The sequence below is a fragment of the Oncorhynchus keta genome, unplaced genomic scaffold, assembly GCF_023373465.1.
Source record: "Oncorhynchus keta strain PuntledgeMale-10-30-2019 unplaced genomic scaffold, Oket_V2 Un_contig_4568_pilon_pilon, whole genome shotgun sequence".
NCBI classification, from domain to species: domain Eukaryota; kingdom Metazoa; phylum Chordata; class Actinopteri; order Salmoniformes; family Salmonidae; genus Oncorhynchus; species Oncorhynchus keta.
In genome coordinates, this window is record NW_026287848.1 from 232,485 (window position 1) to 247,500 (window position 15,016).

General features: G+C 49.1%; 1 protein-coding gene across 4 annotated transcripts in view; it reads left to right on the forward strand.

The window, feature by feature from the left end:
- LOC127924800 (huntingtin-like) overlaps positions 1 to 15,016 on the forward strand; it is a 43,162-nt gene that overhangs the window by 10,683 nt on the left and 17,463 nt on the right. For 3 of the 4 annotated variants that reach the window (XR_008118872.1, XM_052509431.1, XM_052509433.1), the window contains exons 3-6: positions 3,594 to 3,727; positions 4,685 to 4,744; positions 5,393 to 5,472; positions 14,105 to 14,243. Coding sequence is in view for 3 of the 4 variants with exons in the window: in XM_052509431.1 (XP_052365391.1) it covers positions 3,594 to 3,727; positions 4,685 to 4,744; positions 5,393 to 5,472; positions 14,105 to 14,243 (413 nt within the window). In the remaining variant the exon portion in view is untranslated. The remainder of the gene's footprint in view (positions 1 to 3,593; positions 3,728 to 4,684; positions 4,745 to 5,392; positions 5,473 to 14,104; positions 14,244 to 15,016) is intronic. The other variant, XM_052509432.1, reaches the window with a different exon arrangement.

Genomic DNA, 15,016 nt, shown 5'->3' on the forward strand with positions numbered 1-15,016 from the left:
GTGTGAGGGGGTATCAGAATGAGGTGTGTGAGGGGGATATCAGAATGAGGTGGGTGAGGGGGGTCAGAATGAGGGTGTGTGAGGGGGGTATCAGAATGAGGTGTGTGTGGGGGGTATCAGAATGAGGTGGGTGAGGGGTTATCAGAATGAGGTGTGTGAGGGGGGTATCAGAATGAGGTGTGTGAGGGGGTATCAGAATGAGGTGTGTGAGGGGTTATCAGAATGAGGTGTGTGAGGGGGTATCAGAGCGAGGTGTGTGAGGGGGTATCAGAATGAGGTGTGTGAGGGGGTTATCAGAATGAGGTGTGTGTGGAGGGGGTATCAGAATGAGGTGTGTGAGGGGGTATCAGAATGAGGTGTGAGGGGGATATCGTGGTCCTTCTGTAGCTCAGTTGGTAGAGCATGGCGCTATCAGACGCCAGGGGTGTGTTGATCCCCGGGACCACCCATACGTAGAATGTATGCACACATGACTGTAAGTCGCTTTGGATAAAAGCGTCTCTAAATAAGGTATATATATATATCAGAATGAGGTGTGTGAGGGGGAGGATATCAGAATGAGGTGTGTGTGGGGGGTATCAGAATGAGGTGTGTGGAGGGGGGTATCAGAATGAGGTGTGTGAGGGGGTATCAGAATGAGGTGTGTGAGGAGGATATCAGAATGAGGTGTGTGAGGGGGTATCAGAATGAGGTGTGTGAGGGGGGTATCAGAATGAGGTGTGTGTGAGGGGGGTATCAGAATGAGGTGGTGAGGAGGGGGTATCAGAATGAGGTGTGTGTGGAGGGGGATATCAGAATGAGGTGTGTGTGGAGGGGGGTATCAGAATGAGGTGTGTGGAGGGGGTATCAGAATGAGGTGTGTGTGAGGGGGGTATCAGAATGAGGTGTGTGGAGGGGGTATCAGAATGAGGTGTGTGTGGAGGGGGTATCAGAATGAGGTGTGTGTGGAGGGAGGATATCAGAATGAGGTGTGTGGAGGGGGTATCAGAATGAGGTGTGTGAGGGGGTATCAGAATGAGGGTGTGTGAGGGGGTATCAGAATGAGGTGTGTGAGGGGGTATCAGAATGAGGTGTGTGGAGGGGGTATCAGAATGAGGTGTGTGAGGGGGGTATCAGAATGAGGTGTGTGAGGGGGTATCAGAATGAGGTGTGTGGAGGGGGTATCAGAATGAGGTGTGTGAGGGGGTATCAGAATGAGGTGTGTGAGGGGGGTATCAGAATGAGGTGTGTGAGGGGGATATCAGAATGAGGTGTGTGTGGAGGGGGGTATCAGAATGAGGTGTGTGGAGGGGGTATCAGAATGAGGTGTGTGGAGGGGGGGTATCAGAATGAGGGTGTGTGAGGGGGATATCAGAATGAGGTGTGTGAGGGGGTATCAGAATGAGGTGTGTGGAGGGGGTATCAGAATGAGGTGTGTGAGGGGGTATCAGAATGAGGTGTGTGAGGGAGGATATCAGAATGAGGTGTGTGGAGGGGGTATCAGAATGAGGTGTGTGAGGGGGGTTATCAGAATGAGGTGTGTGTGGGGGGTATCAGAATGAGGTGTGTGGAGGGGGTTATCAGAATGAGGTGTGTGAGGGGGTTATCAGAATGAGGTGTGTGGAGGGGGTATCAGAATGAGGTGTGTGAGGGAGGATATCAGAATGAGGTGTGTGGAGGGGGTATCAGAATGAGGTGTGTGTGAGGGGGGTATCAGAATGAGGTGTGTGTGGAGGGGATATCAGAATGAGGTGTGTGAGGAGGATATCAGAACGAGGTGTGGTGGAGGGGGTATCAGAATGAGGTGTGTGGAGGGGGGTATCAGAATGAGGTGTGTGGAGGGGGGTATCAGAATGAGGTGTGTGTGGGGGGTATCAGAATGAGGTGGTGTGAGGGGGTATCAGAATGAGTGTGTGTGGAGGGGGTATCAGAATGAGGTGTGTGGAGGGGGTATCAGAATGAGGTGGGTGAGGGGGTATCAGAATGAGGTGTGTGAGGGGGGTATCAGAATGAGGTGTGTGAGGGGGGTATCAGAATGAGGTGTGTGTGAGGAGGATATCAGAATGAGGTGTGGTGAGGGGGTATCAGAATGAGGTGTGTGGGAGGGGGTATCAGAATGAGGTGGGTGAGGGGGGTATCAGAATGAGGTGTGTGGAGGGGGTATCAGAATGAGGTGTGTGAGGGGGGTATCAGAATGAGGTGTGTGTGGGGGGGGTATCAGAATGAGTGTGTGAGGGGGGTATCAGAATGAGGTGGGTGGGGGGGGTATCAGAATGAGGTGTGTGGAGGGGGGGTATCAGAATGAGGTGTGTGTGAGGGGGTATCAGAATGAGGTGTGTGAGGGGGGTATCAGAATGAGGTGTGTGTGAGGAGGATATCAGAATGAGGTGGGTGAGGGGGTATCAGAATGAGGTGGGTGAGGGGGTATCAGAATGAGGTGTGTGAGGGGGGTATCAGAATGAGGTGTGTGAGGGGGTATCAGAATGAGGTGTGTGAGGGGGGTATCAGAATGAGGTGTGTGAGGGGGGTATCAGAATGAGGTGTGTGTGAGGGGGGTATCAGAATGAGGTGTGTGAGGGGGGTATCAGAATGAGGTGTGTGAGGGGGTATCAGAATGAGGTGTGTGAGGGAGGATATCAGAATGAGGTGGGTGAGGGGGTATCATAATGAGGTGTGTGAGGGGGTGTATCAGAATGAGGTGTGTGTGGGGGGTATCAGAATGAGGTGTGTGAGGGGGTATCAGAATGAGGTGTGTGAGGGGGGTATCAGAATGAGGTGTGGGTGGGGGGTCAGAATGAGGTGTGTGAGGGGGTATCAGAATGAGGTGTGTGAGGGGGTATCAGAATGAGGTGTGTGAGGGGGTATCAGAATGAGGTGTGTGAGGGGGTATCAGAATGAGGTGTGTGAGGGGGTATCAGAATGAGGTGTGTGAGGGGGGTATCAGAATGAGTGTGTGTGAGGGGTGTATCAGAATGAGGTGTGTGAGGGGGTATCAGAATGAGGTGTGTGATGGGGGTATCAGAATGAGGTGGGTGAGGGGGTCAGAATGAGGTGTGTGAGGGGGTATCAGAATGAGGTGGGTGAGGGGGTATCAGAATGAGGTGTGTGAGGGGGTATCAGAATGAGGTGGGTGAGGGGGGTCAGAATGAGGTGTGTGAGGGGGGTATCAGAATGAGGTGGGTGAGGGGGTATCAGAATGAGGTGTGTCTTGGGGGGTCAGAATGAGGTGTGTGAGGGGGGTATCAGAATGAGGTGTGTGAGGGGGGTATCAGAATGAGGTGTGTGAGGGGGTGTATCAGAATGAGGTGTGTGAGGGGGTATCAGAATGAGGTGTGTGAGGGGGTCAGAATGAGGTGGGTGAGGGGGTCAGAATGAGGTGTGTGAGGGGGGTATCAGAATGAGGTGGGTGAGGGGGGTATCAGAATGAGGTGTGTGAGGGGGTATCATAATGAGGTGTGTGAGGGGTGTATCAGAATGAGGTGTGTGAGGGGGGTATCAGAATGAGGTGTGTGAGGGGGTATCAGAATGAGGTGGGTGAGGGGGTCAGAATGAGGTGTGTGAGGGGGTATCAGAATGAGTGTGTGTTTAATGACAGTTCCTCTCTTGTCTCTATGGCTGTGGGATTAGAACGTCTCCGGAGTTCCAGAAGCTTCTGGGCATCGCCATGGAGATGTTCTTGCTGTGCAGCGACGACAGAGAGTCGGACGTCAGGATGGTGGCAGATGAGTGCCTGAACAAAATCATCAAAGTGAGTGAGGACCCCATCTTCTGCTCTCCTCAGACCTATATGTTATGGCTCTCTTTCTCTATCTAGTTCTCTCTCATTCGCTCTAACTAATTCTCTATCTAGTTCTCTCTCTTTCTCTCTATCTAGTTCTCTCTCGTTCGCTCTAACTAATTCTCTATCTAGTTCTCTCTCGTTCGGTCTAACTAATTCTCTATCTAGTTCTCTCTCTTTCTCTATCTAGTTCTCTCTTTCTCTCTATCTAGTTCTCTCTTTCTCTCTATCTAGTTCTCTCTATCTAGTTCTCTCTTTCTCTCTATCTAGTTCTCTCTTTCTCTCTATCTAGTTCTCTCTTTCTCTCTATCTAGTTCTCTCTTTCTCTCTATCTAGTTCTCTCTATCTAGTTCTCTCTTTCTCTCTATCTAGTTCTCTCTTTCTCTCTATCTAGTTCTCTCTTTTTCTCTGTCTAGTTCTCTCTTTCTCTCTATCTAGTTCTCTCTTTCTCTCTATCTAGTTCTCTATTTCTCTCTATCTAGTTCTCTCTTTCTCTCTATCTAGTTCTCTATTTCTCTCTATCTAGTTCTCTCTTTCTCTCTATCTAGTTCTCTCTTTCTCTCTATCTAGTTCTCTCTTTTTCTCTGTCTAGTTCTCTCTATCTAGTTCTCTCTTTCTCTCTATCTAGTTCTCTCTTTCTCTCTATCTAGTTCTCTCTTTCTCTCTATCTAGTTCTCTCTTTCTCTCTATCTAGTTCTCTATCTATTTCTCTCTATCTAGTTCTCTCTTTCTCTCTATCTAGTTCTCTCTTTTTCTATCTGTCTAGTTCTCTCTATCTAGTTCTCTCTTTCTCTCTATCTAGTTCTCTCTTTCTCTCTATCTAGTTCTCTCTTTCTCTCTATCTAGTTCTCTCTTTCTCTCTATCTAGTTCTCTCTATCTAGTTCTGTCAGGTTGTAGTTTTACGTCTCTCTGTCTCTCTCTATCAGGCGCTGATGGACTCCAACCTGCCCAGACTGCAGCTGGAGCTCTACAAAGAAATTAAAAAGGTTTGTAGATAAAGTTGTTGTTGTTGTTATCTAATTCCTGTTGTTATGGAGTCCTGTTGTTATGGAGTCCTGTTGTTATGGAGTCCTGTTGTTATGGAGTCCTGTCGTTATCTAAGTCCTCTCGTCTATGGAGTCCTGTTGTTATGGAGTCCTCTGTTGTTATGGAGTCCTCTGTTGTTATGGAGTCCTCTGTTGTTATGGAGTCCTCTGTTGTTATGGAGTCCTCTGTTGTTATCAGGCGCTGAGTCCTCTGCCCAGATGGAGTCCTGTCAAAGAAATTATGGAGTTTGTCGATAAAGTTGGAGTCCTGTCGTTATGGAGTCCTGTCGTTATGGAGTCCTGTCGTTATGGAGTCCTGTCGTTATGGAGTCCTGTCGTTATGGAGTCCTGTCGTTATGGAGTCCTGTCGTTATGGAGTCCTGTTCACTGATCCTCAATGGACCGATGTGGTAACTGATGATGATGATGATGATGAAGAGTAAGACGAATATTATGACAAATGTTAATTGTGATTGACTGTGGTGGTTTTGGTTATGATGACGAGGGAAAATATCAGGATGGTAATGTTCACGTTGATGATGATGGACATGTTGATGATGAAGATGATGAAGATGATGATGAAGGTGTGTGTGTGTATCTCTCTGTTAGAACGGTGCCTCTCGGAGCCTGAGGGCTGCTCTCTGGAGGTTCGCTGAGCTAGCACACCTCGTCAGACCACAGAAATGCAGGTAGGACACACACACACACACACACACACACACACACACACACACACACACACACACACACACACACACACACACACACACACACACACACACACACACACACACACACACACACACACACACACACACACACACACACCTGAGTAGACGCAGTATGCTGCATGTCATACTTTAAATGTATTTATAGAATGCATTTAGACTGGATTCATACCCACTGGTCTAAACAGCATTTAGACTGGATTTATACACACTGGTCTAAACAGCATTTAGACTGGATTTATACACACTGGTCTAAACAGCATTTAGACTGGATTCATACCCACTGGTCTAAACAGCATTTAGACTGGATTCATACCCACTGGTCTAAACAGCATTTAGACTGGATTTATACACTCTGGTCTAAACAGCATTTAGACTGGATTTATACACTCTGGTCTAAACAGCATTTAGACTGGATTTATACACACTGGTCTAAACAGCATTTAGACTGGATTTATACACACTGGTCTAAACAGCATTTAGACTGGATTTATACACACTGGTCTAAACAGCACTTAGACTGGATTTATACACACTGGTCTAAACAGCATTTAGACTGGATTTATACCCACTGGTCTAAACAGCATTTTTGTCCTGTGGGGTAATACTATGAGGTGGGGTAATACTATGAGGTGGGGTAATACTATGAGGTGGGGTAATACTATGAGGTGGGGCAATACTATGAGGTGTTGGGTCCTGTGGGGTAATACTATGAGGTGGGGTAATACTATGAGGTGCTGGTCCTGTGGGGTAATACTATGAGGTGTTGGGTCCTGTGGGGTAATACTATGAGGTGCTGGTCCTGTGGGGTAATACTATGAGGTGGGGTAATACTATGAGGTGGGGTAATACTATGAGGTGGGGTAATACTATGAGGTGTTGGGTCCTGTGGGGTAATTCTATGAGGTGTTGGGTCCTGTGGGGTAATACTATGAGGTGCTGGTCCTGTGGGGTAATACTATGAGGTGTTGGGTCCTGTGGGGTAATACTATGAGGTGTTGGGTCCTGTGGGGTAATACTATGAGGTGTTGGGTCCTGTAGGGTAATACTATGAGGTGTTGGGTCCTGTGGGGTAATACTATGAGGTGGGGTAATACTATGAGGTGGGGTAATACTATGAGGTGTTGGGTCCTGTGGGGTAATACTATGAGGTGCTGGTCCTGTGGGGTAATACTATGAGGTGGGGTAATACTATGAGGTGGGGTAATACTATGAGGTGGGGTAATACTATGAGGTGTTGGGTCCTGTGGGGTAATTCTATGAGGTGTTGGGTCCTGTGGGGTAATACTATGAGGTGCTGGTCCTGTGGGGTAATACTATGAGGTGTTGGGTCCTGTGGGGTAATACTATGAGGTGTTGGGTCCTGTGGGGTAATACTATGAGGTGTTGGGTCCTGTAGGGTAATACTATGAGGTGTTGGGTCCTGTGGGGTAATACTATGAGGTGCTGGTCCTGTGGGGTAATACTATGAGGTGTTGGGTCCTGTGGGGTAATACTATGAGGTGTTGGGTCCTGTGGGGTAATACTATGAGGTGGGCTAATACTATGAGGTGTTGGGTCCTGTGGGGTAATACTATGAGGTGGGGTAATACTATGAGGTGTTGGGTCCTGTGGGGTAATACTATGAGGTGTTGGGTCCTGTGGGGTAATACTATGAGGTGGGGTAATACTATGAGGTGGGGTAATACTATGAGGTGTTGGGTCCTGTGGGGTAATACTATGAGGTGGGGTAATACTATGAGGTGGGGTAATACTATGAGGTGGGGTAATACTATGAGGTGTTGGGTCCTGTGGGGTAATACTATGAGGTGGGGTAATACTATGAGGTGTTGGGTCCTGTGGGGTAATACTATGAGGTGGGGTAATACTATGAGGTGTTGGGTCCTGTGGGGTAATACTATGAGGTGGGGTAATACTATGAGGTGGGGTAATACTATGAGGTGGGGTAATACTATGAGGTGGGGTAATACTATGAGGTGGGGTAATACTATGAGGTGGGGTAATACTATGAGGTGGGGTAATACTATGAGGTGGGGTAATACTATGAGGTGTTGGGTCCTGTGGGGTAATACTATGAGGTGTTGGGTCCTGTGGGGTAATACTATGAGGTGGGGTAATACTATGAGGTGTTGGGTCCTGTGGGGTAATACTATGAGGTGGGGTAATACTATGAGGTGGGGTAATACTATGAGGTGTTGGTCCTGTGGGGTAATACTATGAGGTGGGGTAATACTATGAGGTGTTGGGTCCTGTGGGGTAATACTATGAGGTGGGGTAATACTATGAGGTGGGGTAATACTATGAGGTGTTGGGTCCTGTGGGGTAATACTATGAGGTGGGGTAATACTATGAGGTGGGGTAATACTATGAGGTGGGGTAATACTATGAGGTGTTGGGTCCTGTGGGGTAATACTATGAGGTGTTGGGTCCTGTGGGGTAATACTATGAGGTGTTGGGTCCTGTGGGGTAATACTATGAGGTGTTGGGTCCTGTGGGGTAATACTATGAGGTGTTGGGTCCTGTGGGGTAATACTATGAGGTGTTGGGTCCTGTGGGGTAATACTATGAGGTGGGGTAATACTATGAGGTGGGGTAATACTATGAGGTGGGGTAATACTATGAGGTGGGGTAATACTATGAGGTGTTGGGTCCTGTGGGGTAATACTATGAGGTGTTGGGTCCTGTGGGGTAATACTATGAGGTGGGGTAATACTATGAGGTGGGGTAATACTATGAGGTGGGGTAATACTATGAGGTGCTGGTCCTGTGGGGTAATACTATGAGGTGTTGGGTCCTGTGGGGTAATACTATGAGGTGCTGGTCCTGTGGGGTAATACTATGAGGTGGGGTAATACTATGAGGTGGGGTAATACTATGAGGTGTTGGGTCCTGTGGGGTAATACTATGAGGTGGGGTAATACTATGAGGTGGGGTAATACTATGAGGTGGGGTAATACTATGAGGTGTTGGTCCTGTGGGGTAATACTATGAGGTGGGGTAATACTATGAGGTGGGGTAATACTATGAGGTGGGGTAATACTATGAGGTGGGGTAATACTATGAGGTGGGGTAATACTATGAGGTGGGGTAATACTATGAGGTGGGGTAATACTATGAGGTGGGGTAATACTATGAGGTCCTGTGGGGTAATACTATGAGGTGGGGTAATACTATGAGGTGGGGTAATACTATGAGGTGTTGGGTCCTGTGGGGTAATACTATGAGGTGTTGGGTCCTGTGGGGTAATACTATGAGGTGGGGTAATACTATGAGGTGGGGTAATACTATGAGGTGGGGTAATACTATGAGGTGTTGGTCCTGTGGGGTAATACTATGAGGTGGGGTAATATTATGAGGTGGGGTAATACTATGAGGTGTTGGGTCCTGTGGGGTAATACTATGAGGTGGGGTAATACTATGAGGTGTTGGGGGTAATACTATGAGGTGTTGGTCCTGTGGGGTAATACTATGAGGTGGGGTAATACTATGAGGTGGGGTAATACTATGAGGTGGGGTAATACTATGAGGTGGGGTAATACTATGAGGTGTTGGGTCCTGTGGGGTAATACTATGAGGTGGGGTAATACTATGAGGTGGGGTAATACTATGAGGTGTTGGTCCTGTGGGGTAATACTATGAGGTGGGGTAATACTATGAGGTGGGGTAATACTATGAGGTGGGGTAATACTATGAGGTGGGGTAATACTATGAGGTGTTGGGTCCTGTGGGGTAATACTATGAGGTGGGGTAATACTATGAGGTGGGGTAATACTATGAGGTGGGGTAATACTATGAGGTGGGGTAATACTATGAGGTGTTGGGTCCTGTGGGGTAATACTATGAGGTGTTGGGTCCTGTGGGGTAATACTATGAGGTGTTGGGTCCTGTGGGGTAATACTATGAGGTGGGGTAATACTATGAGGTGGGGTAATACTATGAGGTGGGGTAATACTATGAGGTGGGGTAATACTATGAGGTGTTGGGTCCTGTGGGGTAATACTATGAGGTGTTGGGTCCTGTGGGGTAATACTATGAGGTGGGGTAATACTATGAGGTGTTGGGTCCTGTGGGGTAATACTATGAGGTGTTGGGTCCTGTGGGGTAATACTATGAGGTGTTGGGTCCTGTGGGGTAATACTATGAGGTGGGGTAATACTATGAGGTGGGGTAATACTATGAGGTGGGGCAATACTATGAGGTGTTGGGTCCTGTGGGGTAATACTATGAGGTGGGGTAATACTATGAGGTGGGGTAATACTATGAGGTGGGGTAATACTATGAGGTGGGGTAATACTATGAGGTGTTGGTCCTGTGGGGTAATACTATGAGGTGGGGTAATACTATGAGGTGGGGTAATACTATGAGGTGGGGTAATACTATGAGGTGGGGTAATACTATGAGGTGGGGTAATACTATGAGGTGGGGTAATACTATGAGGTGGGGTAATACTATGAGGTGGGGTAATACTATGAGGTGTTGGTCCTGTGGGGTAATACTATGAGGTGGGGTAATACTATGAGGTGGGGTAATACTATGAGGTGGGGTAATACTATGAGGTGTTGGGTCCTGTGGGGTAATACTATGAGGTGTTGGGTCCTGTGGGGTAATACTATGAGGTGGGGTAATACTATGAGGTGGTGTAATACTATGAGGTGTTGGGTCCTGTGGGGTAATACTATGAGGTGGGGTAATACTATGAGGTGGGGTAATACTATGAGGTGTTGGTCCTGTGGGGTAATACTATGAGGTGGGGTAATACTATGAGGTGGGGTAATACTATGAGGTGGGGTAATACTATGAGGTGGGGTAATACTATGAGGTGGGGTAATACTATGAGGTGGGGTAATACTATGAGGTGTTGGGTCCTGTGGGGTAATACTATGAGGTGTTGGGTCCTGTGGGGTAATACTATGAGGTGTTGGGTCCTGTGGGGTAATACTATGAGGTGGGGTAATACTATGAGGTGGGGTAATACTATGAGGTGGGGTAATACTATGAGGTGGGGTAATACTATGAGGTGTTGGTCCTGTGGGGTAATACTATGAGGTGGGGTAATACTATGAGGTGGGGTAATACTATGAGGTGGGGTAATACTATGAGGTGTTGGGTCCTGTGGGGTAATACTATGAGGTGGGGTAATACTATGAGGTGGGGTAATACTATGAGGTGGGGTAATACTATGAGGTGTTGGGTCCTGTGGGGTAATACTATGAGGTGGGGTAATACTATGAGGTGGGGTAATACTATGAGGTGTTGGGTCCTGTGGGGTAATACTATGAGGTGGGGTAATACTATGAGGTGGGGTAATACTATGAGGTGGGGTAATACTATGAGGTGGGGTAATACTATGAGGTGGGGTAATACTATGAGGTGTTGGGTCCTGTGGGGTAATACTATGAGGTGTTGGGTCCTGTGGGGTAATACTATGAGGTGTTGGGTCCTGTGGGGTAATACTATGAGGTGGGGTAATACTATGAGGTGGGGTAATACTATGAGGTGGGGTAATACTATGAGGTGTTGGGTCCTGTGGGGTAATACTATGAGGTGTTGGGTCCTGTGGGGTAATACTATGAGGTGTTGGTCCTGTGGGGTAATACTATGAGGTACTACTGACTCTGCTGAGGACTGACTCAGGATCTGTTGTTATGTACCCGGTCTGCTGAGGACTGACTCAGGATCTGTTATGTACCCGGTCTGCTGAGGACTGACTCAGGATCTGCTGTTATGTACCCGGTCTGCTGAGGACTGGCTCAGGATCTGTTGGGTACCCGGTCTCCTGAGGACTGACTCAGGATCTGTTATGTACCCGGTCTGCTGAGGACTGACTCAGGATCTGTTGTTATGTACCCGGTCTGCTGAGGACTGACTCAGGATCTGTTGTTATGTACCCAGTCTGCTGAGGACTGACTCAGGATCTGTTGTTATGTACCCGGTCTCCTGAGGACTGACTCAGGATCTGTTGTTATGTACCCGGTCTCCTGAGGACTGACTCAGGATCTGTTGTTATGTACCCGGTCTGCTGAGGACTGACTCAGGATCTGTTGTTATGTACCCGGTCTGCTGAGGACTGGCTCAGGATCTGTTGTTATGTACCCGGTCTCCTGAGGACTGACTCAGGATCTGTTGTTATGTACCCGGTCTGCTGAGGACTGACTCAGGATCTGTTGTTATGTACCCGGTCTCCTGAGGACTGACTCAGGATCTGTTATGTACCCGGTCTGCTGAGGACTGGCTCAGGATCTGTTGTTATGTACCCGGTCTCCTGAGGACTGACTCAGGATCTGTTATGTACCCGGTCTGCTGAGGACTGGCTCAGGATCTGTTGTTATGTACCCGGTCTGCTGAGGACTGACTCAGGATCTGTTGTTATGTACCCGGTCTGCTGAGGACTGACTCAGGATCTGTTGTTATGTACCCGGTCTGCTGAGGACTGACTCAGGATCTGTTGTTATGTACCCGGTCTGCTGAGGACTGGCTCAGGATCTGTTGTTATGTACCCGGTCTGCTGAGGACTGACTCAGGATATGTTGTTATGTACCCGGTCTGCTGAGGACTGGCTCAGGATCTGTTGTTATGTACCCGGTCTGCTGAGGACTGGCTCAGGATCTGTTGTTATGTACCCGGTCTGCTGAGGACTGGCTCAGGATCTGTTGTTATGTACCCGGTCTGCTGAGGACTGACTCAGGATCTGTTGTTATGTACCCGGTCTGCTGAGGACTGGCTGAGGATCTGTTGTTATGTACCCGGTCTGCTGAGGACTGGCTGAGGATCTGTTGTTATGTACCCGGTCCGCTGAGGACTGACTCAGGATCTGTTGTTATGTACCCGGTCTGCTGAGGACTGACTCAGGATCTGTTGTTATGTACCCGGTCTGCTGAGGACTGGCTGAGGATCTGTTGTTATGTACCCGGTCTGCTGAGGACTGGCTCAGGATCTGTTGTTATGTACCCGGTCTCCTGAGGACTGACTCAGGATCTGTTGTTATGTACCCGGTCTGCTGAGGACTGACTCAGGATCTGTTGTTATGTACCCGGTCTGCTGAGGACTGGCTCAGGATCTGTTGTTATGGACCCGGTCTGCTGAGGACTGGCTCAGGATCTGTTGTTATGGACCCGGTCTGCTGAGGACTGGCTCAGGATCTGTTGTTATGTACCCGGTCCGCTGAGGACTGACTCAGGATCTGTTGTTATGTACCCGGTCTGCTGAGGACTGACTCAGGATCTGTTGTTATGTACCCGGTCTGCTGAGGACTGGCTCAGGATCTGTTGTTATGTACCCGGTCTGCTGAGGACTGGCTCAGGATCTGTTGTTATGTACCCGGTCTGCTGAGGACTGACTCAGGATCTGTTGTTATGTACCCGGTCTGCTGAGGACTGGCTCAGGATCTGTTGTTATGTACCCGGTCTGCTGAGGACTGACTCAGGATCTGTTGTTATGTACCCGGTCTGCTGAGGACTGGCTCAGGATCTGTTGTTATGTACCCGGTCTGCTGAGGACTGACTCAGGATCTGTTGTTATGTACCCGGTCTGCTGAGGACTGGCTCAGGATCTGTTGTTATGTACCCGGTCTGCTGAGGACTGGCTCAGGATCTGTTGTTATGTACCCGGTCTGCTGAGGACTGGCTCAGGATCTGTTGTTATGTACCCGGTCTGCTGAGGACTGACTCAGGATCTGTTGTTATGTACCCGGTCTGCTGAGGACTGGCTCAGGATCTGTTGTTATGTACCCGGTCTGCTGAGGACTGACTCAGGATCTGTTATGTACCCGGTCTGCTGAGGACTTACTCAGGATCTGTTGTTATGTACCCGGTCTGCTGAGGACTGGCTCAGGATCTGTTGTTATGTACCCGGTCTGCTGAGGACTGGCTCAGGATCTGTTGTTATGTTCCCGGTCTGCTGAGGACTGACTCAGGATCTGTTGTTATGTACCCGGTCTGCTGAGGACTGGCTCAGGATCTGTTGTTATGTACCCGGTCTGCTGAGGACTGGCTCAGGATCTGTTGTTATGTACCCGGTCTGCTGAGGACTGGCTCAGGATCTGTTGTTATGTTCCCGGTCTGCTGAGGACTGACTCAGGATCTGTCGTTATGTACCCGGTCTGCTGAGGACTGACTCAGGATCTGTTGTTATGTACCCGGTCTGCTGAGGACTGGCTCAGGATCTGTTGTTATGTACCCGGTCTGCTGAGGACTGACTCAATCTGTTGTTATGTACCCGGTCTGCTGAGGACTGGCTCAGGATCTGTTGTTATGTACCCGGTCTGCTGAGGACTGACTCAGGATCTGTTGTTATGTACCCGGTCTGCTGAGGACTGGCTCAGGATCTGTTGTTATGGACCCGGTCTGCTGAGGACTGGCTCAGGATCTGTTGTTATGGACCCGGTCTGCTGAGGACTGGCTCAGGATCTCTGTTATGTACCCGGTCTGCTGAGGACTGACTCAGGATCTGTTGTTATGTACCCGGTCTGCTGAGGACTGACTCAGGATCTGTTGTTATGTACCCGGTCTGCTGAGGACTGACTCAGGATCTGTTGTTATGTACCCGGTCTGCTGAGGACTGGCTCGGTCTCTGACCTCTCCTCTCCCTCCTCCAGACCGTACCTGGTGAACCTCCTCCCCTGTCTGACCAGGATCACGAAGAGACAGGAGGAGACTGTCCAGGAGACTCTGTCGGCTGCCGTGCCTAAGATCATGACTGCTCTGGGACACTTCGCTAACGACGGAGAGGTTAAGGTACGCTCGCACGCTCGCACGCACGCACGCACACACAGAACTCGCACACACACACAGAACTCGCGCACACACACACAGAACTCGCACACACACACACACACACACACACACTCGCACTCGCACACACACAGAACTCACACACAGAACTCACACTCGCACACACACACAGAACTCGCACTCCCACACACACTCGCACACACACACACACACTCGCACACACACACACACACACACACACACACACACACACACACACACACACACACACACACACACACACACACACACACACAGAACTCGAACACACACACAGAACTCACACACGCACACACACACAGAACTCGCACACACACACACACACACTCGCACTCGCACACACACACAGAACTCGCACTCCCACACACACACAAACACACACACACACACACACACACACACTCGCACACACACACACTCGCGCACACACACACACACACACACACACACACACACACACACACACACACACACACACACACACACACTCGCACACACAGAACTCACACACACACACACACACACACACACACACACACACACACACACACACACACACACACACACACACTCGCACTTTTCGCACACACAGAACTCACACACACACTCGCACTCACACACACACACACACACACACACACACACACACACACACACACACACACACAGAACTCGAACACACACACAGAACTCACACACGCACACACACACAGAACTCGCACACACACACACACACT